The sequence below is a fragment of the Ruditapes philippinarum genome, unplaced genomic scaffold (assembly GCF_026571515.1).
Source record: "Ruditapes philippinarum isolate M1 unplaced genomic scaffold, ASM2657151v2 ctg6639_1_1_1_1, whole genome shotgun sequence".
NCBI classification, from domain to species: domain Eukaryota; kingdom Metazoa; phylum Mollusca; class Bivalvia; order Venerida; family Veneridae; genus Ruditapes; species Ruditapes philippinarum.
The window spans coordinates 43,941-64,642 of NW_026866494.1; the positions used below are offsets into that span (position 1 = coordinate 43,941).

The 20,702-nt window shown below is 33.3% G+C and overlaps 1 protein-coding gene across 1 annotated transcript; it reads left to right on the forward strand.

Moving 5' to 3' along the window:
* Positions 1 to 8,183: 8,183 nt before the first annotated feature.
* On the forward strand, positions 8,184 to 20,353 carry LOC132732650 (leucine-rich repeat-containing protein 74A-like). The gene is made up of 13 exons (XM_060719121.1): positions 8,184 to 8,296; positions 10,135 to 10,312; positions 11,031 to 11,229; positions 11,859 to 12,049; positions 12,561 to 12,668; positions 13,522 to 13,615; positions 14,676 to 14,893; positions 15,591 to 15,785; positions 16,438 to 16,533; positions 17,506 to 17,584; positions 18,089 to 18,282; positions 18,841 to 18,926; positions 19,780 to 20,353. The coding sequence occupies exons 2-13, from the start codon at positions 10,148 to 10,150 to the stop codon at positions 19,919 to 19,921; spliced, it is 1,767 nt and encodes a 588-aa protein (XP_060575104.1). The 5' UTR covers positions 8,184 to 8,296; positions 10,135 to 10,147; the 3' UTR covers positions 19,922 to 20,353.
* Positions 20,354 to 20,702: the final 349 nt, after the last annotated feature.

The following is a 20,702-nucleotide window of genomic DNA, read 5'->3' on the forward strand; positions in this document are numbered from 1 at the left end:
GCTAACACGCAAACGCTTTTGAAACCAAAGAAATTGTTCATAGAAATTCAAACAAAGAAAAAGATAATATCAAGCTTCTAAAATGCAATATTCTTTGAGAAAACAAGATGAATACGAACGATAAAATAGGTAAACAGGTATGAATTGCTTTTTTGTCATGTTCTACACAAATTTAGATACAAAATGTCCAATATAAATTTAGACCAAGCCCAATTCGGAATGCTTTCAACCTTGCAAATACCATATACGTGCAAAATATGGTCTTGAGGAAGAAAAATAAAATGTATCATATAGTGTGAAACCAAAGTACAAACAAAAAAATAAAAATAAAAAACAACCAGAAACAAAAACAAAACGACCAAAAACAACAACAGAAAAAAAGGTTTTCAGGACTTTTTGTTTTGTTCCAGCTTTTTCAATCTACTCGAGGCCAGCTGGTCTTGATCAAATGTGCTGGTGGCATTGATTTAACCTAAAATGTGTTTCACCGTTTTATTTATTAAAAATAATTGTTACATTGTAAATCAAAAAGAAAAAAATCTGTTACATAGTGAAAGACAATATAACACGGATTATCATAATTTCTCTTTGATTTTTTTTTCCAATAAATGGATGTTTTATTGGATAAATAACAATGTTATACATATTTTAGGTCAAATCAATGCCACTTGCACCTTTGATCTTGATGGTAAACTTTTATGTTACTTAAAATGTTAAATAACCTGGACCGGAAGTAAATAAGTGCATAATGTATGTGGTGTAAAAGCAATCAAAATGCATTCATTGATTAATAATACTTTGTCGGCCCTATTTCTGAACAAAATATCTTCTACCTTGATGAAAGTGGTCAAAGTTCATTTGTTTCTCTTATTTAACCACAAAAACAATAATAATTTATAATACATATTTATTTGAGTTTATAACAATTGAATAGCGTTTTAGAGCAAATTAGATGCCGAGGACCTAAATAAAGTAGCTTTGAATGTGAAATCATTTGTCATAAAAGTAGCAAAATGTTAACGAAGTAGTAATTTGAATTCCACACAAAATACAAAGTTTCAGGGTTAATAACGGTATTATTTGTCAAAGAGCAACACAAGTAACTGACCAATAAGTATACCTTGTTTGAAAACAAATAAAGTACACCCAAAATTGAAAAAGTTTTGAAAATAAAATTTAAAAAGCATTTCTGGCCGTTATGTATGGAAGCACTGGAGGGCCCTTTTGACTTCTGACTTAATGACTTTTGACTTGAGAGTTATGACTTTTGACTTGGGAGTTTTGACTTTTTACTCAAGACTTATTACGTCTTGGTTGTGAAATTAATAAATTGAACCACACTTTAAGAGAGCACGGAGAAAATAAGCGAAATGGCGGTTGTGCAAAAAATAAATTTCGGTTTGGTTTTTTTTCTGTGCATTTTGTTGAAGTAACACTGGTCGGTACCGTTTTACCTCTTTGTCGTCTCCAAAATTTGAAAAGCATCACTCTTTGAAAATTTCAAAAAAGGGTTTTTAAATACAGTAAAATTTTTGGGTTTTTTTGATTTAAAGCATTTTTTTGCGTCACCTCACTAAAAAACTTGAAGAATTAACCTGAAACTCGGGGGACTTTTGCAATGCATTGAAAAACGTTGTTCGCAATGGCAAGGAAATGCATTAAGGGGACAGCGTGGGTTATCGAACGAAGGGGCGCCGGCTGAAAGTGATCATAATATGGATGAAATAACCCCTAAAGATTTTATGGACAAATGAAGGCAATAGCCCAAAAGGAGGAATGAAAAAAGCAATCGCGAAAGAGTTTTTTTGTCAAAAGGCCAAACAATATTTGGGTTTTAGAGGGTTATGTTTTAAGTAAACCATTCGGTTTTTTAAACAGGGAGCGGTAGATTTTTTTAGCAAAGTTTTGGGGTTTTTTACTAACAACGACCAAAAACAATTTGCGTAATTTTGGGGATCAAACGCATTAAAAAACCCCGCTCTTCTTGCGGGGGAAACAAAAAACAGTGTTTTTTTTCCAGCGTCTTTGGGAAAGAAAAACCCGACCACTTTGCTAGCAGCCCGCAGCTTTTATGTTGGAAGAAGCACTTTTCCCAGCGCATTAAAAGGGGTGGGTTTAACTACTCAAAAAGGAATAAGTAGGGGATTTTTTTTTTAAAGGTTTGGCGTTTTGGCGTTAATGGCCGATACATTGTAAAATTTTTGAAATTTTATTTTATGAATCTAATACAAACACACCTGGATAGAATTGCTTAACAGTGGAATGTACATGAAATTAGACCTCAACACAATTCCGATGCACATTACGGAAAACCTGACATTATGTATTTTCTACCTGAAACGTTGCACGCTGATTATGGTACTGCGGTTGACAAACGTGATGTGACCTGTTTTAAAGACATGTATTCAGTTCCAAAGAGAAAGTTTGACGAATTCAGCGAATTGGCTTATCTGTTAAAGCCCGACCTCCAAATGCCACTATATGCCGATTCAGCATCGAATTGGTTCCTGGAGTTGAATGATTCAGTGGCAAACTCGTATGAAGACTAAAGTCTTTTTTAGCCATAAAGTTGTTTTGTGAGAGAATAAATGATCAACACGATCCATCATTATCACCATCATCATCTACATTATCATGATTATCATTATAAGTAGGTTGACTGCAATGATGATTGACATGATGCTGCTCCTCATGATGAAGGTCGACTATATAATTTAAATAATTATGTTCTTAATGATAAGCAGAAGTGAATTTCGATGATAATGATTATAATCATGACGATGATAATAACTATATTAAGGATGATGATCGTGATGATATTGTAAACTATAGTATAATATATTTTATAGTTCATAACGTAAGTGGCATATGTTTATTCTTATGTTTGACAGTCAATTATAACAAACGTATATGTCACGAAAGTCAAATGTTATTTTTTCGTTCAAATACATCATGGCTCACAAAGGTCTGTTTGTAGTCAAGAAAAACTACGGACCTGTGACAAGTGTAGACCGATTTAGTCTGTGCTGGTGTGCAGACTTACTAGGGCCTATATACTTAACTTTCAGTTAATTAGAATCTGGCTATTAAAATAAATTCACTGTCTCACGTTCATCTTTGTAGACCAAACGCCCTAGTACGAAACATGCACAGGATATCTAGCCAGTACTACCGTATTCTTCCTAGTAATCGCCCAGGGCGCATAGAAAATTGTGAAAGGTGGGCGCTTATTTAGGAGTCAGGTCTTACAAAAGTATACAATATGTAAGAGTCGCAGCTATGCAATTTCTGTTGATATCTCGTATTTAAAGTGGTCCCGTTTACTGACAAATCACTACAGTGGGTTTGAAATGTAAATATTCAGTGTTGTTATATTTTCTGGTCCATCGGGATCATTGATGCCAACACTATAAAGTGTTGAGAATTGAGTACCGCTCAGCCGGTGCTAGGGGGCGTGAGTGATGTTGCACTTATTCATTATCACTCATGTACAGACTCAATCAAACCGAGTCTGCAATTCTTATGTTATTATGTTGTGATTGATGCTTCCGAAGGATCACTTTGTTTCCAGAATTTTCCTTGTACAGTGAAATTTTCTAGGCCCGCGGACATGCATAAAAATTTAAAATGTCGATTGTGGTCAGTTGATTTTTTTTTCTTTTAAGACAATTTATCCTGGGCGCTTAACCTTTTACAAATGGAAAAGAAGGGATGGGCGCTTATAGAAGCATTGCCTCTTATTAGCTCGAATAGGTAGTTATCCGTGGTAAGGTCAGCTTCAAGAATTTCCAGGATGACGCATTTATAATGCTTAGGACGTTTTAAACGATAGTGCAATGACACTTCGTGCACAATGGTCTGTCTTGTGACTTCGTATTTCTGACTAGAGACTTCCTATTTGTGACTTTTGACTTCTTACTTGTGACTTCCTACTTGTGACTGTTGACTTCCAACTTGTGAGTAGTGACTTCAAACACTTGTGGTCTTGACTTTTCACGTATCGACCTCTATTACAAATGGTTTAAGTTACAACCGTTTTGTAATAAGCCCTCAAAATGGATTAAACAACTAGACCTTTACTAGCCCTAGTATAAAGCGCCCGTGTAGGGCAAGGTCATGCACAAAAACTATGATTTTTTGTTCTTATTCCACCAGTCCTATTTCCTCTAGCAAATTTAAGCTTGACATAGCTTTGGATACGAGACACCAGTACACGGAAGGTGGTTCTTTTTGTTATATTTTCCTCTAGATGACAACAATATCATTCTTAGCAAAGCTTCTACTTAAGCTCACGCAAATCAAAACTACAACAAGAGCGTCATGGGCAGCACACTCGACTATTCTTAGCTCTTGATAGTAAAAGGAAAACCATCTTAGTCGACAATCTGTCAACCCATGTCTAGGGGTTGGGGTCATTGTGGTTAACAAGTCTGCAAAATTTCAAAGCGATATCTTAAGGGACTTAAAACATAACTGATGTGGTATGAAAAATTGGACAGAACATTAAACTAACGCCGACGCCCGGATGAGGTGAAAGCTCTCCTTATTCTTCGAATAGTCGAGCTATAAATTACAGGATGTAAAATCAAGGACGATTAACACAATTGTGTTCAAAAAGCACAACATGACAATATCTTTTTAGAATTTTTAGTATTTATTATAATATTGATATAAAAAAGAACTTTTATTTAAAATAAACGATTGAAGTATAAAAAAAAATCAGTATTTATTATAATATTTTGTTCCATTTCTTGGAGCAGCGAACTAGTAGTTGGGGCTGTTTTTTCTTCTTTGCCTTTCTATTTTTAATGTTGTCTTTGACTTCCTTTATACGTTGTTTCCTATGTATGTCCTGTAAATTACAAAAAGATAAAATTTCGAAATGTGCTTCATTTTGCGCTTCATTTTATCAACATTGCTTACCTGGTGTTTTAATAATATCATTTAATCACTGTTGCACAAGAGATAGTATTTCGTGATTTTGTGAAGGCTATTTCATTCAAACATTCTCAATTAATTGAAGTTTCAAAATTACAATTTTCTAATACTAACCATTAACGACACAAAGTATACTGTCATGAGATAATCAGATTACTCATGGTTAAGTTGTTTTAATAAAGCATAGCAAATATATTCCGTTACTAATCTTTATTACAAATGGCATATTCTTATTAAGGGGAGGTAATTATGGGAGAACAGGATACATATCGGTAAATAAAACAAAATCAAGTCGATGACCTAAAAGAATTGAAGATGGGAAGGAAGCGGGCACTACAAACCAATATATATTTTTAGGTGGCCTATGCACAATTAAAAACTGAATCACTTTAATTTAGAAAGACTAACTTTATCAAAGTTATTTTTTCTTTCAAGTAAGCTTAAATTCAATGAATCTATGAAGCGAAAAGCACAGTATAACGGAATACCGTTAGGGCCATCGTGGTTGTACGTTATATTCCAGAGGGCGACAATGTGATAGTACGATGACGACAACGCGATAACACGAGGACGAAAATGCTATAGACTATCACATTATTGTCATCGTACTATCGCATTGTCGCCATCGCATTATCGCACTGTCGCATTGTCGTCATCGCATTGTCGCTATTGCATTGTCGCGTTGTCATCATCGCACTATCGTACTATCGCCATCGCGTTGTCGCACTATCACATTGTCGCCCTCTGGATTATAACGTTCAACCACGGTGCCCCTAACGGTATTCTGTACACTATTACTGATAGCAAAGTTTTTTTATTATTTTGATTTCTGACAAGGTCTAGCTGATCAACTAGCTAGCTGAACCAAAGCGTTTTGAGCCACTTATGACCTCCTGGGTCTAGTTCTGGCTTTCAAATATAATATGCCGTTTTTTCATCTGAGGAGGCATTTTATTCCCGTAATGTACAGTAAACTATAAATATGGGAACGTCGAATGTGTTTGACCAACCCGAATCCAGTGATAAATCTAATTCTCATATACATGGAGAGGACCAGATGAATAACCTTGGTGAGTAAAATTGGTGTGTAATTGTATTTTATGCATAATCAGTCATTTAAATAAGAGTGTTTCATTGTTTTTTAGTTTTGTGAATGGTATTAATACACTAAACGAAATCGATCATTCCGACAACCTTCTCTATGTACATGTATATATAGTGGTCAGAATAATTTTGTATATATATACTTGTATAGAATAATTACAACGATTCTTGTATAAACACTTATCATAGTATCATCATTTTATATCAGTAAATGCATTTTGTAAAAATTCAATCTTAAAAAGAAGCCAATAACTGATTTGGCATATATTTTGAAAACTCGAGCTTATCTGCAAGTTTAAATCTTAGTACTTATAAGTTTCATTAAGTATAGATTGTTTGATTGATGGAAGTTAGACTTGGTTCCCCGTGAGTCTTGAAAGGAGTCACTTTTCTCACATTGAGGGAGAGTTGTTAATTTCTTATGGTAAACGCATCTAGATCTCAGTGAACAAAAAATACACAGACCGTCCAAATTGTATGCCTGATTAGTGATGATATGATATGTATAACATAGCTAAATTACATTATTTAAGAAGAATATTCAAGCAAACTATAAAAACTTACATCATCTGACAAATCCCAGTCCGCCATGTTGCATCTTCTGGCTTAAAATGAGCGGCAATGCATCATCACAAATTACAAGTAACAACTTTGAAGTCACAAGTCATAACTCCCAAGTCAAAAGTCAAAAGTCATTAAGTCAGAAGTCAAAAGGGCCCTCCAGTGCTTCCATAGTTATGGGTATTTTAATTCGACGGGAAAAAACGTATTTATCAATAATACGCATAAAACTATGAAACGACTACATCAAAACGTTGAAATAGGCTATGTGAAATATTTGATAAAGCTATTTCGCAATTAATAGTACATTACAGGGTATGTTTTAACAAAAGCGAGTAAGACTATTTGCTTTTGTAGTCAGTGAAACAACAACAACACTAACAACAACACAAACGTCATTAAGATAGAACTACCAACTTTCCACCTACCCTTTGATGAAAAGCCTGTACGATATTTTACAAAACAGGTGAATGGCGGAGTTAGTTATCAATTATTTTATTATAAATCTATAATTCTGTAAAATAATGTTGTTGAAGCGTTATGAAAAAATATATATAGATGTTATGACAAATAAAAACAATTATTCTTTCACCTGTATATGCTATTCAAATGCTCGCTGATCGTGTGGTTCAGAATGGCAATTATTATAATTAAATTTATATATATTACAAACACTTCGAAAGTATTACAAGATAAAATGGCCTTTTCTACAAATATGTATATATACAGTATTGTATTAACTTGATGTATTATGGGATTAATCTTTTCTACTTATGGAATTATAAATGTGCTATTCTGATTAAGAGGTATTGCCACACATTTTCGGTCAGAAAATCTTAGGTCATAGATTAGCGGATTATCCTTTGATTTAAAGCGACCGTGTCGTGAAATTAATTCATCCAAATTTCTCGTTGTGCAACTGAAATGGTGATATAATTATTGACGGTATAGTTGTTAAATATATAAATGAAATCACAAGGTTTACACTCTTAAAGAGTTTTTAACATACTTTTTATCTGCAAGAATAGAACTTACTTTAATAGAGATATAAGAAATATATATATATTTTTATTGATAATAAAAAAAAAATTCATACCTATCTTTGTTTCGTTTTTTTTGCCGCACCAACACTCTAAAGGTCACAGTAGAGGAATAGCTCTATTGTATATTCTATGCTTAAAAGTGGTCCATCTGCCCTTTCAGGCACTCCGAGTACAGACCCCAAAATCACAGGCAGGTGCCGCTCCATGCATTATTTCAGGCACAAATAGACACTGGAGTAGAGACTAACTGGACAGCTTATTCACATTTAAGACCCCTTAGTAACCGACTGTAAGAATTTGTACCGACTTTGGTGATTGGTAAATGGCTTACGGTCAATGTCCCCAACCACTAGGCCAGGGACGCCAGTAGAAACCTGGAATTTAAGAGAACTGAAATAAAACGGGGCATAAACATGAATGTTTGGCTAAATTTGATTAAGAATTGATTTTATTTTTTGGCACCACCGATTAATGTACTTATAATTTACCCGCTTTAAGGCTTAACCTGTTTATGACTGAAACACTGCCTAAAAATTTTCAGTCCACCTAAACTCTACCCCTTCTTGTGTTGTACGGTTACCATGTAGTACGGAAAATATATTTATAACTCAACCTTAAAAATGGATTTTTCCGGATAATTTAAAAAAAAGGTATTATATGATAAAAATTCCTAGAAGAGTAAATGTGAAATATATATATGAAATATCATAACATGGTAAGTTTTTATATAAATTCATGAACGGAAACTGTATTTTTAGATTTTTCTTTGTTTTTCTTTTTGAATACTGGCTTACTGGTGTGTGTACGAATACATGGAAAAGACTCACTTAAAATTATCAGGCATAAAACAATGACAATAAACAATCCTTGAAAATTCAACAATATTCTATTTTTTTGGGGTGGGGGTCTTCAACGATCACGGTCAGTTAGCTGAAGTTGTTATGATTCTCTTTTTTTCAACGACAAATTTGTTTTCTATTTTGTAAAAACTAAACACAATAAAGAAGAATAAAAAGAAATGTTAAATGCATTTAAGAATGGATACTATACGGTACATTAAGATACAATACGGTACGATTCAGTACGATATGATCCAATACAATATGTAATAAAATACGAATACTAATTCAACGTCTCGTTATTATTATGTATTTATAATATTTCACGTTTGTAACGTCGCTTTTTATTGGATAACCGTAAAGTTTATTTAGTTTTTTATACACGGCTGCTGTCAATTTATGAAGAAATCTTATTAAAAATATGATGCTGGCTGTATTATTATTAGTTATAAATAGGTTATATGGCCTATTAACGGTTGTTTGGAAATATATATAACCCGAGCCTCGCGACTCGGTTTATATTTTTAAACAATGATTTATATAGGGTCATTTAACCTGTCAAAATCTTTATAACTTATAATAATATTGAGAACAAATGTAAATATCTGATATATGAAAGTCTCTTTATTTGTACATTATTTACAACATTACTATATGACATCATGTAGTAAAATTAAACTATATTGAAAAATAAATCATAACTATGAGTTAAATAAACGATTTGCTGGGATATGAATATATCAAATAAAAAGTGTAGATTTTCGGTTGTGATTCATCTTTAAGATTTTATTTCTGTTCAACGTTATATGAGGTAGTTATCTATGACTGTTCAAATCTATAATTGAATATCTAAGTTCGGTATTAAATAAGATATGTAAAATAATCCTTATAATTGAATATGTTAACTGACACAACATAGGGTAGTTAAATTCATTTAGTCATGGACAAATTACAGCATTGATAATCTACAATTAAAACGGCATAATTTTATGCACATAAATAAAATCGCTTCAATTACATGAATGTGGTATACTTTACCTCGGTTCGCTTTTTAAATTAATCAATTGTATTTGTGTATTTGAATGCAATGTACAATTGTTCATTATTATTAATACAATATCGATATTTGATATTGCATTGATTTTAAGAAAGTTTATATGAAATAAATACCCTATATCGGTGCCAAACTGCAATCTGTTGCCCTGTATGTCATTACACGGCTATATAAGTAATCATAGATTTAATTCAGACGAGTGTAACACATAGTTCATAAACTTTTATATATCTTAATAACGGATATAAATTTTAAAATGCAGGATTCATGCAGTGATAATTTTCAGTACTTTAATAATATGTTTTATAAATTACATGTTTACTTATTAGCTCAATAATTGTTCTTATACATGTATATGCTGAGTATAGTTATTACCTTTAAAAAAATACTCACGTCGTGTATATTTAGTAAAAGTGAGTTCGTCGGAGTTCTATTACAGTTGTCATTGAGCGAGTCAACCGCCGCGTCTTGGTTAAGTTTAATATAATTCTCTTACGTAATAATTTGATGTCACAAATGTATGCAAAAAAGAAAAGTGAGCACTTTATCTTGAATGATACTAAAATAAAAGTGGAACGTTTTTCCTGTCATGCAGATAGATCAAAACAATGTCTGAAGTGGACTCTTTAATTAACTCGGAGTGCGGCGACCCGCTGGAGTACGGCAGGAGGTCCAGCTGCTCATTAAGAAGCATGACCAGAAGAACAACCCCCGTACTGGCCTCAACACCAAACAGACGGACACCGACATTTAAAGGAAGCGCAACATTTATGGTAAACTATTTTCTATTTTTCCTTCTCAAATTATATGAAATTTAAGGTATGCTACGCGGAGAACTATTTAGTTTTTACGTGTCTAAATGATATTTGTCAGATGTAGAGTATTATTCAATATTTCATTAAGCATATGAACATATTTAAAAGTTCTTTACCCACATGTATAAACATGTAAGGCAGTGACATTTATTACAATGAGAAGAGGAGGTGAACATTGTTGGCTGTTGCGTAAAGCACACAACCAATTACAGTTTGAATATGGGGGAATATTGTACCTTTGTAGCTTTCTATAGAACAATTACCTCATAACATCAACAGTATTTAATATATTTTTCCCAAAATATGAAATGTTTTAGTTTTATTTGAACTCTCTCGAACAACATGTATCGGCAACAGCCTTTGTACATAGACCGATAGGGACATTTCAACTTCTTGAATTCGATCAACTTCATGAGTTCACAAATTCAATTTCAATAATTCAATTTTTTTTTTATTTCTGAATGTCGACTTTACAATTCTTAATCGGTTTGTAATCTTGACTACACGAACTTGTAATCTTGAAAACGTGAATTTGTAAAGTTGTATGTCACCACCGGTCTTTCGGATAAGTTGTACTGTATATAGTATAGCTCTTTACCTCAAAGCGTTCTATTTTAATTTTTATTGTTGAAATATCTGCAAACTTCATTGTAATTTGTTTTCATTATTATTTCAGAGATCTACATCATCTTCATCAAACAATAAAGCAGATGACGACTCTGAAAAAATTGCAATAAAAAACTTACTACAAAGTCGTCTGCTAATCACGCAAACCGGATATGAAGATGACGACGATATCGATCTAATTAGTTTTCAAAATGGACGTATGTCACGTGACACTGATTATGAAACTGACTTGGAGATGGATTATGATGGTAACTGAATTATTTTGCAGAAATGATTTAAAGGATCAAGACATGTTTAAACTACATCTTTGTTTAAATGTCTCATTTTCTTTATAAACTACTAATACAGCGTTTGGCATTGTATATTCGAGTAGTGAAGGGGCGTTGACGGTAACTTGCAAGCACTTTCCAGTACCGTCGAATAAGAGGCTCAATCAAACGGAATCTGCAACAGTTTCAATTTTGTCGTTTTGGGCGTTCTTTCTCATTTCCCATTTTCTTTAATTTGTTCTTGCAATCCTTCTTTTGTGTGCTTTGAAAAAAATGTTTAAAATTATGAATGTTATATCCTTACACGGGTATTTCATGCTCTAATAGTTCTCTTACCCGTTACTTTTTCATATTTACGTGTTTTGGAAAGCAAATCAGATTGCTTATGTTAGTCGGCAGTGTTACTAATGTGTCCATTGGTATCCCTAAAAAGCACAAAGACAAGCCGAAGATGGTCCTCTGTTTAACTTATAAGGGTACCTTAGCACATTGGTGCAATGATCGTAAACACAACACCAAATATCATAATAACAAAATAACATTGCAATTTACGGAAAACGGTCAAACATTAGCAATTTAAGCAAATAATTGTTTTTATTTGCATTCAGAATGGATTGCAGAAGACACAAACGAACTGAAAAACGACGCATCGGAAGAGAAGAAATACATACATATGTGTAATCAAACTGGTGAGATCCCTATATCATATTTTCTTCGACACATCAAAGACACAAAATTCCGTATGAGATATCATGGACTCGGACCAAATGGAGCCAAAGCTATATCAATGCCATTAAAGGTAGTGTGCATTGAAATAATTATATAGTAATCGTTTTTAAAAATATATTTTGATTATTTGAGTGTTGTATTGACGGATGTGTACATCAGCTGTTCTAATGTACAGTTCCATAAATACAAAGACGACTCCATAAATAAAAAGACGACTGGCGTAGGAGGTAAATTGCAAAGCAGGTAAACCACAAGTCGTGCTTAATCGTACAATAAAGTACTCAAAATCAAAAGCTAATTTCATTATAAAAACGAAACATGTAGAAATGTGTTACAAAAGAAATATTTATACGATCGGCTGAATTGATGAAACTTTTACACTATGACTTTCGTGTCTTTTTGCCTTTCATCGCGAAACTAAAAGAATCACTGACTACTTCTAGAATGAGTTTGCTCTTTATTTCACTTTGCCCCCACCACTCATTTTGTGATGATCAATTCTCTTTTCATATAAGCTTCCAGTGTTGAAATAAGATAAAATATGAAAGTACTTACTTAAAAGCACGTTTTAACTTTTTCAGGACAATCATAGTATTGAAGTGTTAGATTTAGAGGGAAACTGGATAGAGAAGGAAGGAACCATTCATCTTACAGAAATGATTAAAGAAAACCTTAACCTCACAGAAGTTGTAAGTAAACTAATGTTTCCAACCATTTCCAATCGACATCATGGCCTCAAACTTTTAAATCTTAGATTGTTAAATGTCCCTGGTAAGAAGTTTAAACAATCCTTTTCAAGTTAGCAGATACAAAAATTGGGCTCGCAACGGTAAAGACTCTGGTCAGACACGGATCGTCCTTCACTGCTTACAAAAGCTTATCACTTTCGATGGTTTAAAGTTTTTATTATAAACTAGAGGTTTTTTTAATGTAAACCTATTCGTTTACTACATTTCCCTCGGTACGATACTTCATGTTTGAAGCTTTCATTTTTTGTCATTTATGTTAATATGTTTACACGGAAAAGGCCATATGTTCATAATATTTAGGCAATTTTAAGTGCATCATTATCAAATTTAAGAGTGTGTTAGTTATAAAACGTGGAAGACACGAAACAAGGTACTCGAGTTTTCTTTCATGTTTCTTAAATATTGCAAACGGATTTAATATGTCACTAACCTGGTTATCTGTCTGTACTTACATCCATTTCACGAAATATCGGCCGGAAAAGAGCCGACGCATGTTTGTAATATATAGAACAGAGACAAGGTAAGAAGTATTTGTTGGGATAAAAGTTCGTCGGATCTTAAATTCGTGGATTGACCTACCCACGAAAACCACGAAAATTCGTGCCCCACGAATAATAATGATTTTACAGTATTTCATAAAACAATCAATTTCATATGTTCTTACAATCACCACACTATTTTAACAGTTGTTATATTTCAAGTTTCTAATAAACCATTGTTTACAAAGAAGCATATGAAATATAATTTCAAACAATATTTCAGTTAAAAAAGCTTGTTTTTTTTGTGTTTTCAGAACATAGCAGAAAACCGACTAGGTCGAGATGGGGCAGACGCAATATGTGAAATGTTATATAAGAATGAATCTTTGAAATCGTTAAATATGTCAGGTAATATGTATTTTAAATCTTTCTGTGATTTGATTAGTCTAAGGATTGCTAGCTGGACGCGTGTGGTCAAACCCCGTCATGGGCAAGCCTTCGTTTCCGTGAGCAAGAAATTTTACACTTATCGCTTAGTGTTGGTTGGATCCAGAAACGGATTCGAAATTGTTTCAATAAGCTTATAGCTTCCAACACAATCGAACTAAAATAGATAAGTATAAACTAAATAAAATATTGAAACCAAATACAAAGTTGGGATCTTTACATCTCCAACGATTTAAGTATACAATACACTGGTATAACGAAATCCGAATGTCCTACAAATGGTCTGCCAAAGTCTTACATGTATCCATGGTGGTAATGTAATAAGATAGTAATAAATCTATTGATCAAATTTGAAACTATATCGACATAATTTCTATGTTTCTATAAAATTATAATGTCGCTATGCAAATGACTGTACATCTCACTGGTTAGTGGAGAGCATTAGACAGTATAAACCACTTGCTTTCCGAGAGGAAAGATTTTTGTTTTTTCTTAAATGTTGAAATGATTTGTGATAAAGGTAGCAAATTGTAGACAATGTGGCATTCTGTCTTCCACACAAAGTATCAAATCACTATCACTGAATAAATTATATACTCGTATATATAAAATATATAATTACCAAAATACAAAAGTGCATAAGATGGCTCAGCTCTGTGGCTAATAAGTAACTTCTGGGGGCCCGTAACAGGGAACACAAAACATATGCTTTTGAAAAATATAAATAACATTTTAGGCGTGATATTCCTTTAAAACTACTGTTTTGTTTACATTTAATTGACGTTTATTACATTTTACGACCATTATGTCATAAAATTGTATATTCGACTCTTTTTACTTCACGTGATAAACGTCGAGCATGCTATTCGTTCATTGTTTAAGCTAAATAAAACACCTGTTTGAGCGTTAAAAGGAAGTAAGAAACATGTCCATATCTGAATCTCAATATACTTTTAAAAAATCTATAAAAGACCGGACTATATTGACCTTATTACAACAAGTTTAATCATTATTATTCTAGGTAATTATCTTCACGATTACGGTGCATCCAAGGTGTGCGATATGTTGAAGAAGAACACCACTTTAAGACATTTGTATCTAAGTAATAATAAATTCGAAGAGAGAGCCGCGCAGTGTTTCAAAGAAGCTTTGAGTCACAACGAAACACTGTTGACGTTAGACCTAAGCTGGAATCACTTCCGGACGAACGGGGCTGTGGCATTAGCTGAAGGTGTTCAGGTTGGTCCAGATATTCTTTTTCTAGCACAGAAAGTAGTTTTTGTGGACCGTTGTTTTGCAAAGTACACGGGTTATATACATGCATTTATACGCGTAATTTACACTTGCATGTAAACAGTTTTTAACTCGCATATTTGTGTTTCAAAAAATCTATCTCTCATTAGTTTACTTGATTTCTTAACAGGTTTACTAAGTCCTTCTTTACTTGATTTTAGAGCATGCCATTGATTACTTGCCTCCATTTTTCTTGGGTTTAGCATATTTGAGCGCAGAGAAAGGAAAAGCGACGGAAAATTTTCATGAATTCAGATGTTCGTTCATGGTTCATTTTTCCCGGGTTTCATATCTGTGACAACAGGAACGTGTTATTGTTTGACTATGATACAGACGAAGAGAAAGAACACCAAAAACACTTCGCATCTGATTAATACTCGGGGGCTTAGTTACAAATCAGATAGCTCGTGTCTTTTGCCTCTTTCTATTACGTTAACTCGCATATTTGTGATTCAAAAAAGCTATTTCTCAGTAGCATTTCTTGATTTGTCAACAGTTATACAAGTCCTTTTTTTCTTGATTTCACAATCACATTTTTCTTAAGTTCAATCGAAATATTTTGATGAAATTTAGAAAATAAAAAAAAGATATCTAGTGATATTTCAAACTTATGCTGAAAGTTTGTCCTTTTTTTATTTTTAAGGAAAATTACGGGTTGAAGAGTTTTAATGTATGTATGAATGGATTTAGTGAAATGGGTGCGGAGGCCCTTGGTAGAGCGTTGAAACACAACCGTGGTCTCACAGAACTCGATGTTAGTCATAACAGAATAGCAGATCATGGTGCTGGACATATTGCTCTTGGCTTACAGACTAACGATGTACTCAAAGTACTGAAGGTATAAAGAAAGATAGTTCTTCTTTGCTTTGGATTTAGGCGTTGATAATTCTTGCTTATTCATAACATACGCGCTATTTCATACACATTCGGGTTTGATAATATCGATTTGCCGAACAGAAGCACATAAAAAAAATCGGAAGACTGGAACCCAGGCTACCTCCATCTCTTATCTGAACAAACTCAAGAAACACGGCATAATATTGCTTTAAAAAGGCATTTCATGTATGTTTCAATTCTTAGCACCGTCAACGATGTCACATCTTAACCATTGGCTACAGCAGCTAGAAGCCATCTTCAATCTATGTTTTGTGTCTTTTATTCCGTGTACTGCAACTAAATCAGGGTGCAACAAAGTCAACCTTTAGCACGGAATTACCTGCACTCAAGCGTGCCCATTTACGCCTAGATGAAGTAGCTGTCATTCTGCAAATTGATGTGTTACACGTACATTATTCAACGTTTTTCTCTGACATTAAATAAAAAACGTTAACTTGGACACTTTGTAACAATGTATACTACATGTAGTATATAAAAGTAAATAATTTTGTACACATTAAATTTCCAATGCTTGATTTAACGATAAGGTATGATACCTTAATTCCAATTACAGCACGTGGTTTTATAACTTGTATAAAATCTTCTGTTTTCAGATTGGATATAATCCTATTGGTGAAGATGGTTCAATGGCATTACTTATGTCAATATCTAAAAATGATATGAGCGGAATGACAAGGCTAGATCTATCGGTAAATCCATGTATACCAATTATTAAAACACATCATGCCGCAGAAATACATATTTATTAAATTCTTTAGAAATGTCAAACGTGTGTCAAATGAAAATATAATGTTTTAATAATGGATTTAGACATGTTACACGTTTAACAGCTGAAGAAAGTTGCGTTGAACGTACATTAATGTGTCGTAAAGGTAGCAAGATGTAAACCAAAGGATATTTTGACTTCCATACAAAATACTAATTCACTATAATTATACCAATTGCCAACAAAGTAAAAAAAAAAGGAAATGACCACATCTATGTGACAAATGAATCTTATTGGAAACTTTACCAAGATACCAAGAATAGAAAATGTTTGCGAAATAAAAACGATATCATTTCTGAGGCATAATGGGCCTTCAAAATTTAACCTACCGTATTTGTGTAATGGATTTGCCCATTTTTGAATGTAGAAAATCTAAACTCAAGGGATTCCAATAAGTCAATATATAAATGATACTTTCAGTATAGGGTCTGGTCAAACTTCACGGAAGTGCATGCCAGCCTGACTCTTTACTGGTGGCAATGGGGAATCACTTTCGGGTTCACCTGGTTAAAGGTTAACTGAAATTTCCGGTTTTCAAGATCTAATGTTTAATATTGAAAGTACTCAACTGAAAAACGTCTTAAATCTTAATGGCGTATTGCCGCAAGGAATATTTACAAAACGCGCATTTTACCAGCCTACTACAAAAAGATTTTACTATAATTTTTATTATTAAACAATATGATATAATATTGGTTTGCCTTACCCGTGAACTTGAACCCAATGTTCTGGTAACGTGCGGTATAATATAATACATAGCACACAGTACTTCGGATATCATAGGATGAAAGTGGCCGAACTTTGGCTTGCTCACTGGCCACTTTAGTGCTATGAGGCCCTCAGTGCTGTGCACTATTTCTTAATCATTTATTTTACATTTATTCTCAATTTTCAGGATATATTCGTGTCAAAGGACTTCAGGGCTGTGCAAAATAAACTTGAATCCGAACGTGCCTTTACTGTTATTCATGCAGGTAAAGATATGCCCTTTTTAATCCATAGTTGAAACTAAATGATATATAAACAACGAAAGAAAAGAATTCTTACAGTATTTGCTAAATCACCAACAACTCAATATCTGTTCAATAGAAACTATGAAAGAATTACTGATTTATTTCAGTTATAGTTATTCAACAATATGTGGTAATTAGAACTTACTAAACAATAGCAATTTCAAGTCAAACATGTACCACACGAGCGTACCAGTTAGTCCAATCATTTACTGAATTCATGCGCAAAGGGCTAGTTGGCCTGACTCTATTGATTTCATGTACGGAGAGCTATTTGGGCCGACTCTTTACTGAATTATTTTACGGACGGCTAATTTACCTCAGTCTTAACAGAATTTAAGCAAGGACGCCAATTGGACCTGACTCTTACCATAATTAAAGCACGGATGGCTGGTTGGCCTGACTGTTAATTTATTAGTATGAAATGTAATGTCCTTGAAGATATTAATGTTGCTCACAATTTTGTAGGTGTGATAATGGATAAAGAGAATATTGCGGAAGGTGCAGAAAAAGAAGTTTTGGAAACGTTTCGTAGAAACCCGTATGAGAAGTTGAAGAAATACGTGAAGTCTGCTGGATATCGGCTGATTGATCTCTTCAAAGATTTTGATAAAGATGGCAGTGACACGATTACAACTGAAGAATTTACAAAAGGTTTAGAGGTATGCGTATAGGCAGCATCTGTCTCTTTGATTCCAGAACTTGTTTTTTTTTGTACTTCATAAACATAATTTAAGTGATTCTGTGTAAGACACGTGTACTTTACTTCAGTCTTGTTATATGTTCCTAAACCTTTGAGATCCTTGATTCCAGCACATTAAAGGTTACACATTGAGAACCTATCCAGCCGGTACTAGGGGACGTGAGGGATGTTGCACCTTTTAATTATCCCTCATGCACAGAATCAAACAAACTGAGTCTGCAATTTCCATGTAATTCTGTTTTTTAAATGCTTCAGATGGATCACCCATTTCCAAGATTTTTTAAATTGACGAAGGAAGAATATTCAATTAAAAGCTTCTCAATTTACAAAGTGGACTATCACGTTGCCTAATTGTTTTTTTTCTTTTGTTCTTCATTTTGCAATTCTATTTTCTATTCAATTTATTTTATATGCATTATTCAAGGTTTACCTAAACTGAATATATCAATTAACCAATTTAATAGTTTTATCATAATAAAGTATAAAAAATAAGATTTAAATCTATGGTTGCTTCCAGTTGGCCGGTGTTTCAATAACTAGAAGTGAAATAATGCAGCTGATCGAGCAGCTAGACATTAACAAAGACGGAATGATTGATTTCCGGTAAGTAATTATAATTATATGACGAAATTGTGTTTCCGGAAGATTTATACATTAGGCATAATTCACCAGTTTTTTGTTACTTATACAGTCAAATAAGCGTCGATTTGTTTTGGAGGAACACCTAAAACCTTGCATTAACTATATGATACGGAAAAAGGACGAAGTCATGCGATGTGCTCTGCCCGTGGGTGACAAACCGTACACTGATATATCAATTACAACTTGTTATTGCGCTAAATGACATATATGTGCCATCATGTTTCTTTTACTTCAAATTATCGGCGGTGCCCGCTCAAATGGCTTGAAAGGGAGACCTATATCCCAACCTCTGCACTGTGTGTTCGAATCGTAAAACATGCGCACATTTTCCTCTAATGATTTGGTTGCCGACAACATTTTTACCTACTGTTCAAGTTAGTTACATGTAAATATATATGTGGCAGTAACTTACAGAAAAATATCATATTAGTATTGATACAGAATCCAGTGGCATCTGTTTTGTATATACATGTGTAATAGGCAGTATATGACTGTTTTCTTAATTAAACTGGTCGTACCACTAACAAAACAATTACGCATCTTGTTACACATGACACGAAATCTTTACGTTCGTATGTTTCCGGTAAGAATGTTATATCAAATCCAATGATGTTTGTTTTAAAGATACTCTGTCCTTTTTCCCCGGAAAAAATGTCGAATTTAATTTTCATTTTTCACTGTGAGAACGTGTTTACATATTTAACTTACATCGAAATTCTTTGCTACACATCGCCATATTTCTTCCGCAGTTTTATAGTTGCATATAATTATAAGTTTTTAAGTAAGCCTGTTACACGTTATATTTTAATTTCAGTGAGCTTGTTTTGGGTGATAGAGAATACCGGAAGTCGTTGGTGGAAGAGCTACAGTGCCCGGATGAACGCAAGATTCAGAAAGATCCAAATAGATTACAGAGGGAAAGATCTTTAATGTTGGATGACATAATAAATAGCTGAAAAGAAATATTGTTTGATATGCAAAAATACATTGACAACAGTTATAAACAATGTGCTAGCTCGGCATTTTAGTATGACTGTTAAAGTTATACATAGTACTTAATCATAGTACCTAATTATGCAACTAAAAGAAAAAAGGTGTTTATTACTTGAAAACAATTGTTATATTGAGTTAAATTGTGAAAGAACAATTTGTGAAAGTGAAGATAAAGAATTGTGCAGATATCAGTAACTTATCAGTTGGTCACCACGGTTAACTAGTATTCTGTTATTTTGTTATTTTAGATTTAAGACTTGTTGTACCTACCCGTGCACGGGCATTTCTTCTGTGATATTGTAACACGTGTTTTGTACATTATTTGTAATAATTTGTTATATCTCACAGAAATGATTATTATGTATAAAATGTATCATTAAATAAATGATGAATTTCTTTTTCCTTGAAACATCTAATTCAAAACATAACACACACTTGTGACACCAAGATCGTTTTAGTTATATGAGCCGCGTCATGACAAAACCAACATAATGGGTTTGCGACCAGCATGGATCCTGATCAGACTGCGCGGATGCTGGTCGCAAACCCACTATGTTGGTTTTGTCGTGACGCGGCTCATATGTTATAACTAACTAGTCAGAGGTTGTCAGACTAAAAATTTGCTCAATGACTTCTGTAAATACGTATAAAGCGTTATGCTTAACATTATTTTTGCATTATGGGAACTGATCATGACACATTATCCTTCAATATATCTAATCTCTGATTAGATGCTTGAAAAGT

Bases quoted from the DNA above. Each gene is read 5' to 3' on its own strand.
- LOC132732650 (XM_060719121.1), top strand. From the start codon at position 10,148: ATGTCTGAAGTGGACTCTTTAATTAACTCGGAGTGCGGCGACCCGCTG. The intron at 11,230-11,858 runs GTAACTGAATTA...ATTTGCATTCAG, and splicing joins CTTGGAGATGGATTATGATG to AATGGATTGCAGAAGACACA. The intron at 13,616-14,675 runs GTAATATGTATT...TTATTATTCTAG, and splicing joins GAAATCGTTAAATATGTCAG to GTAATTATCTTCACGATTAC.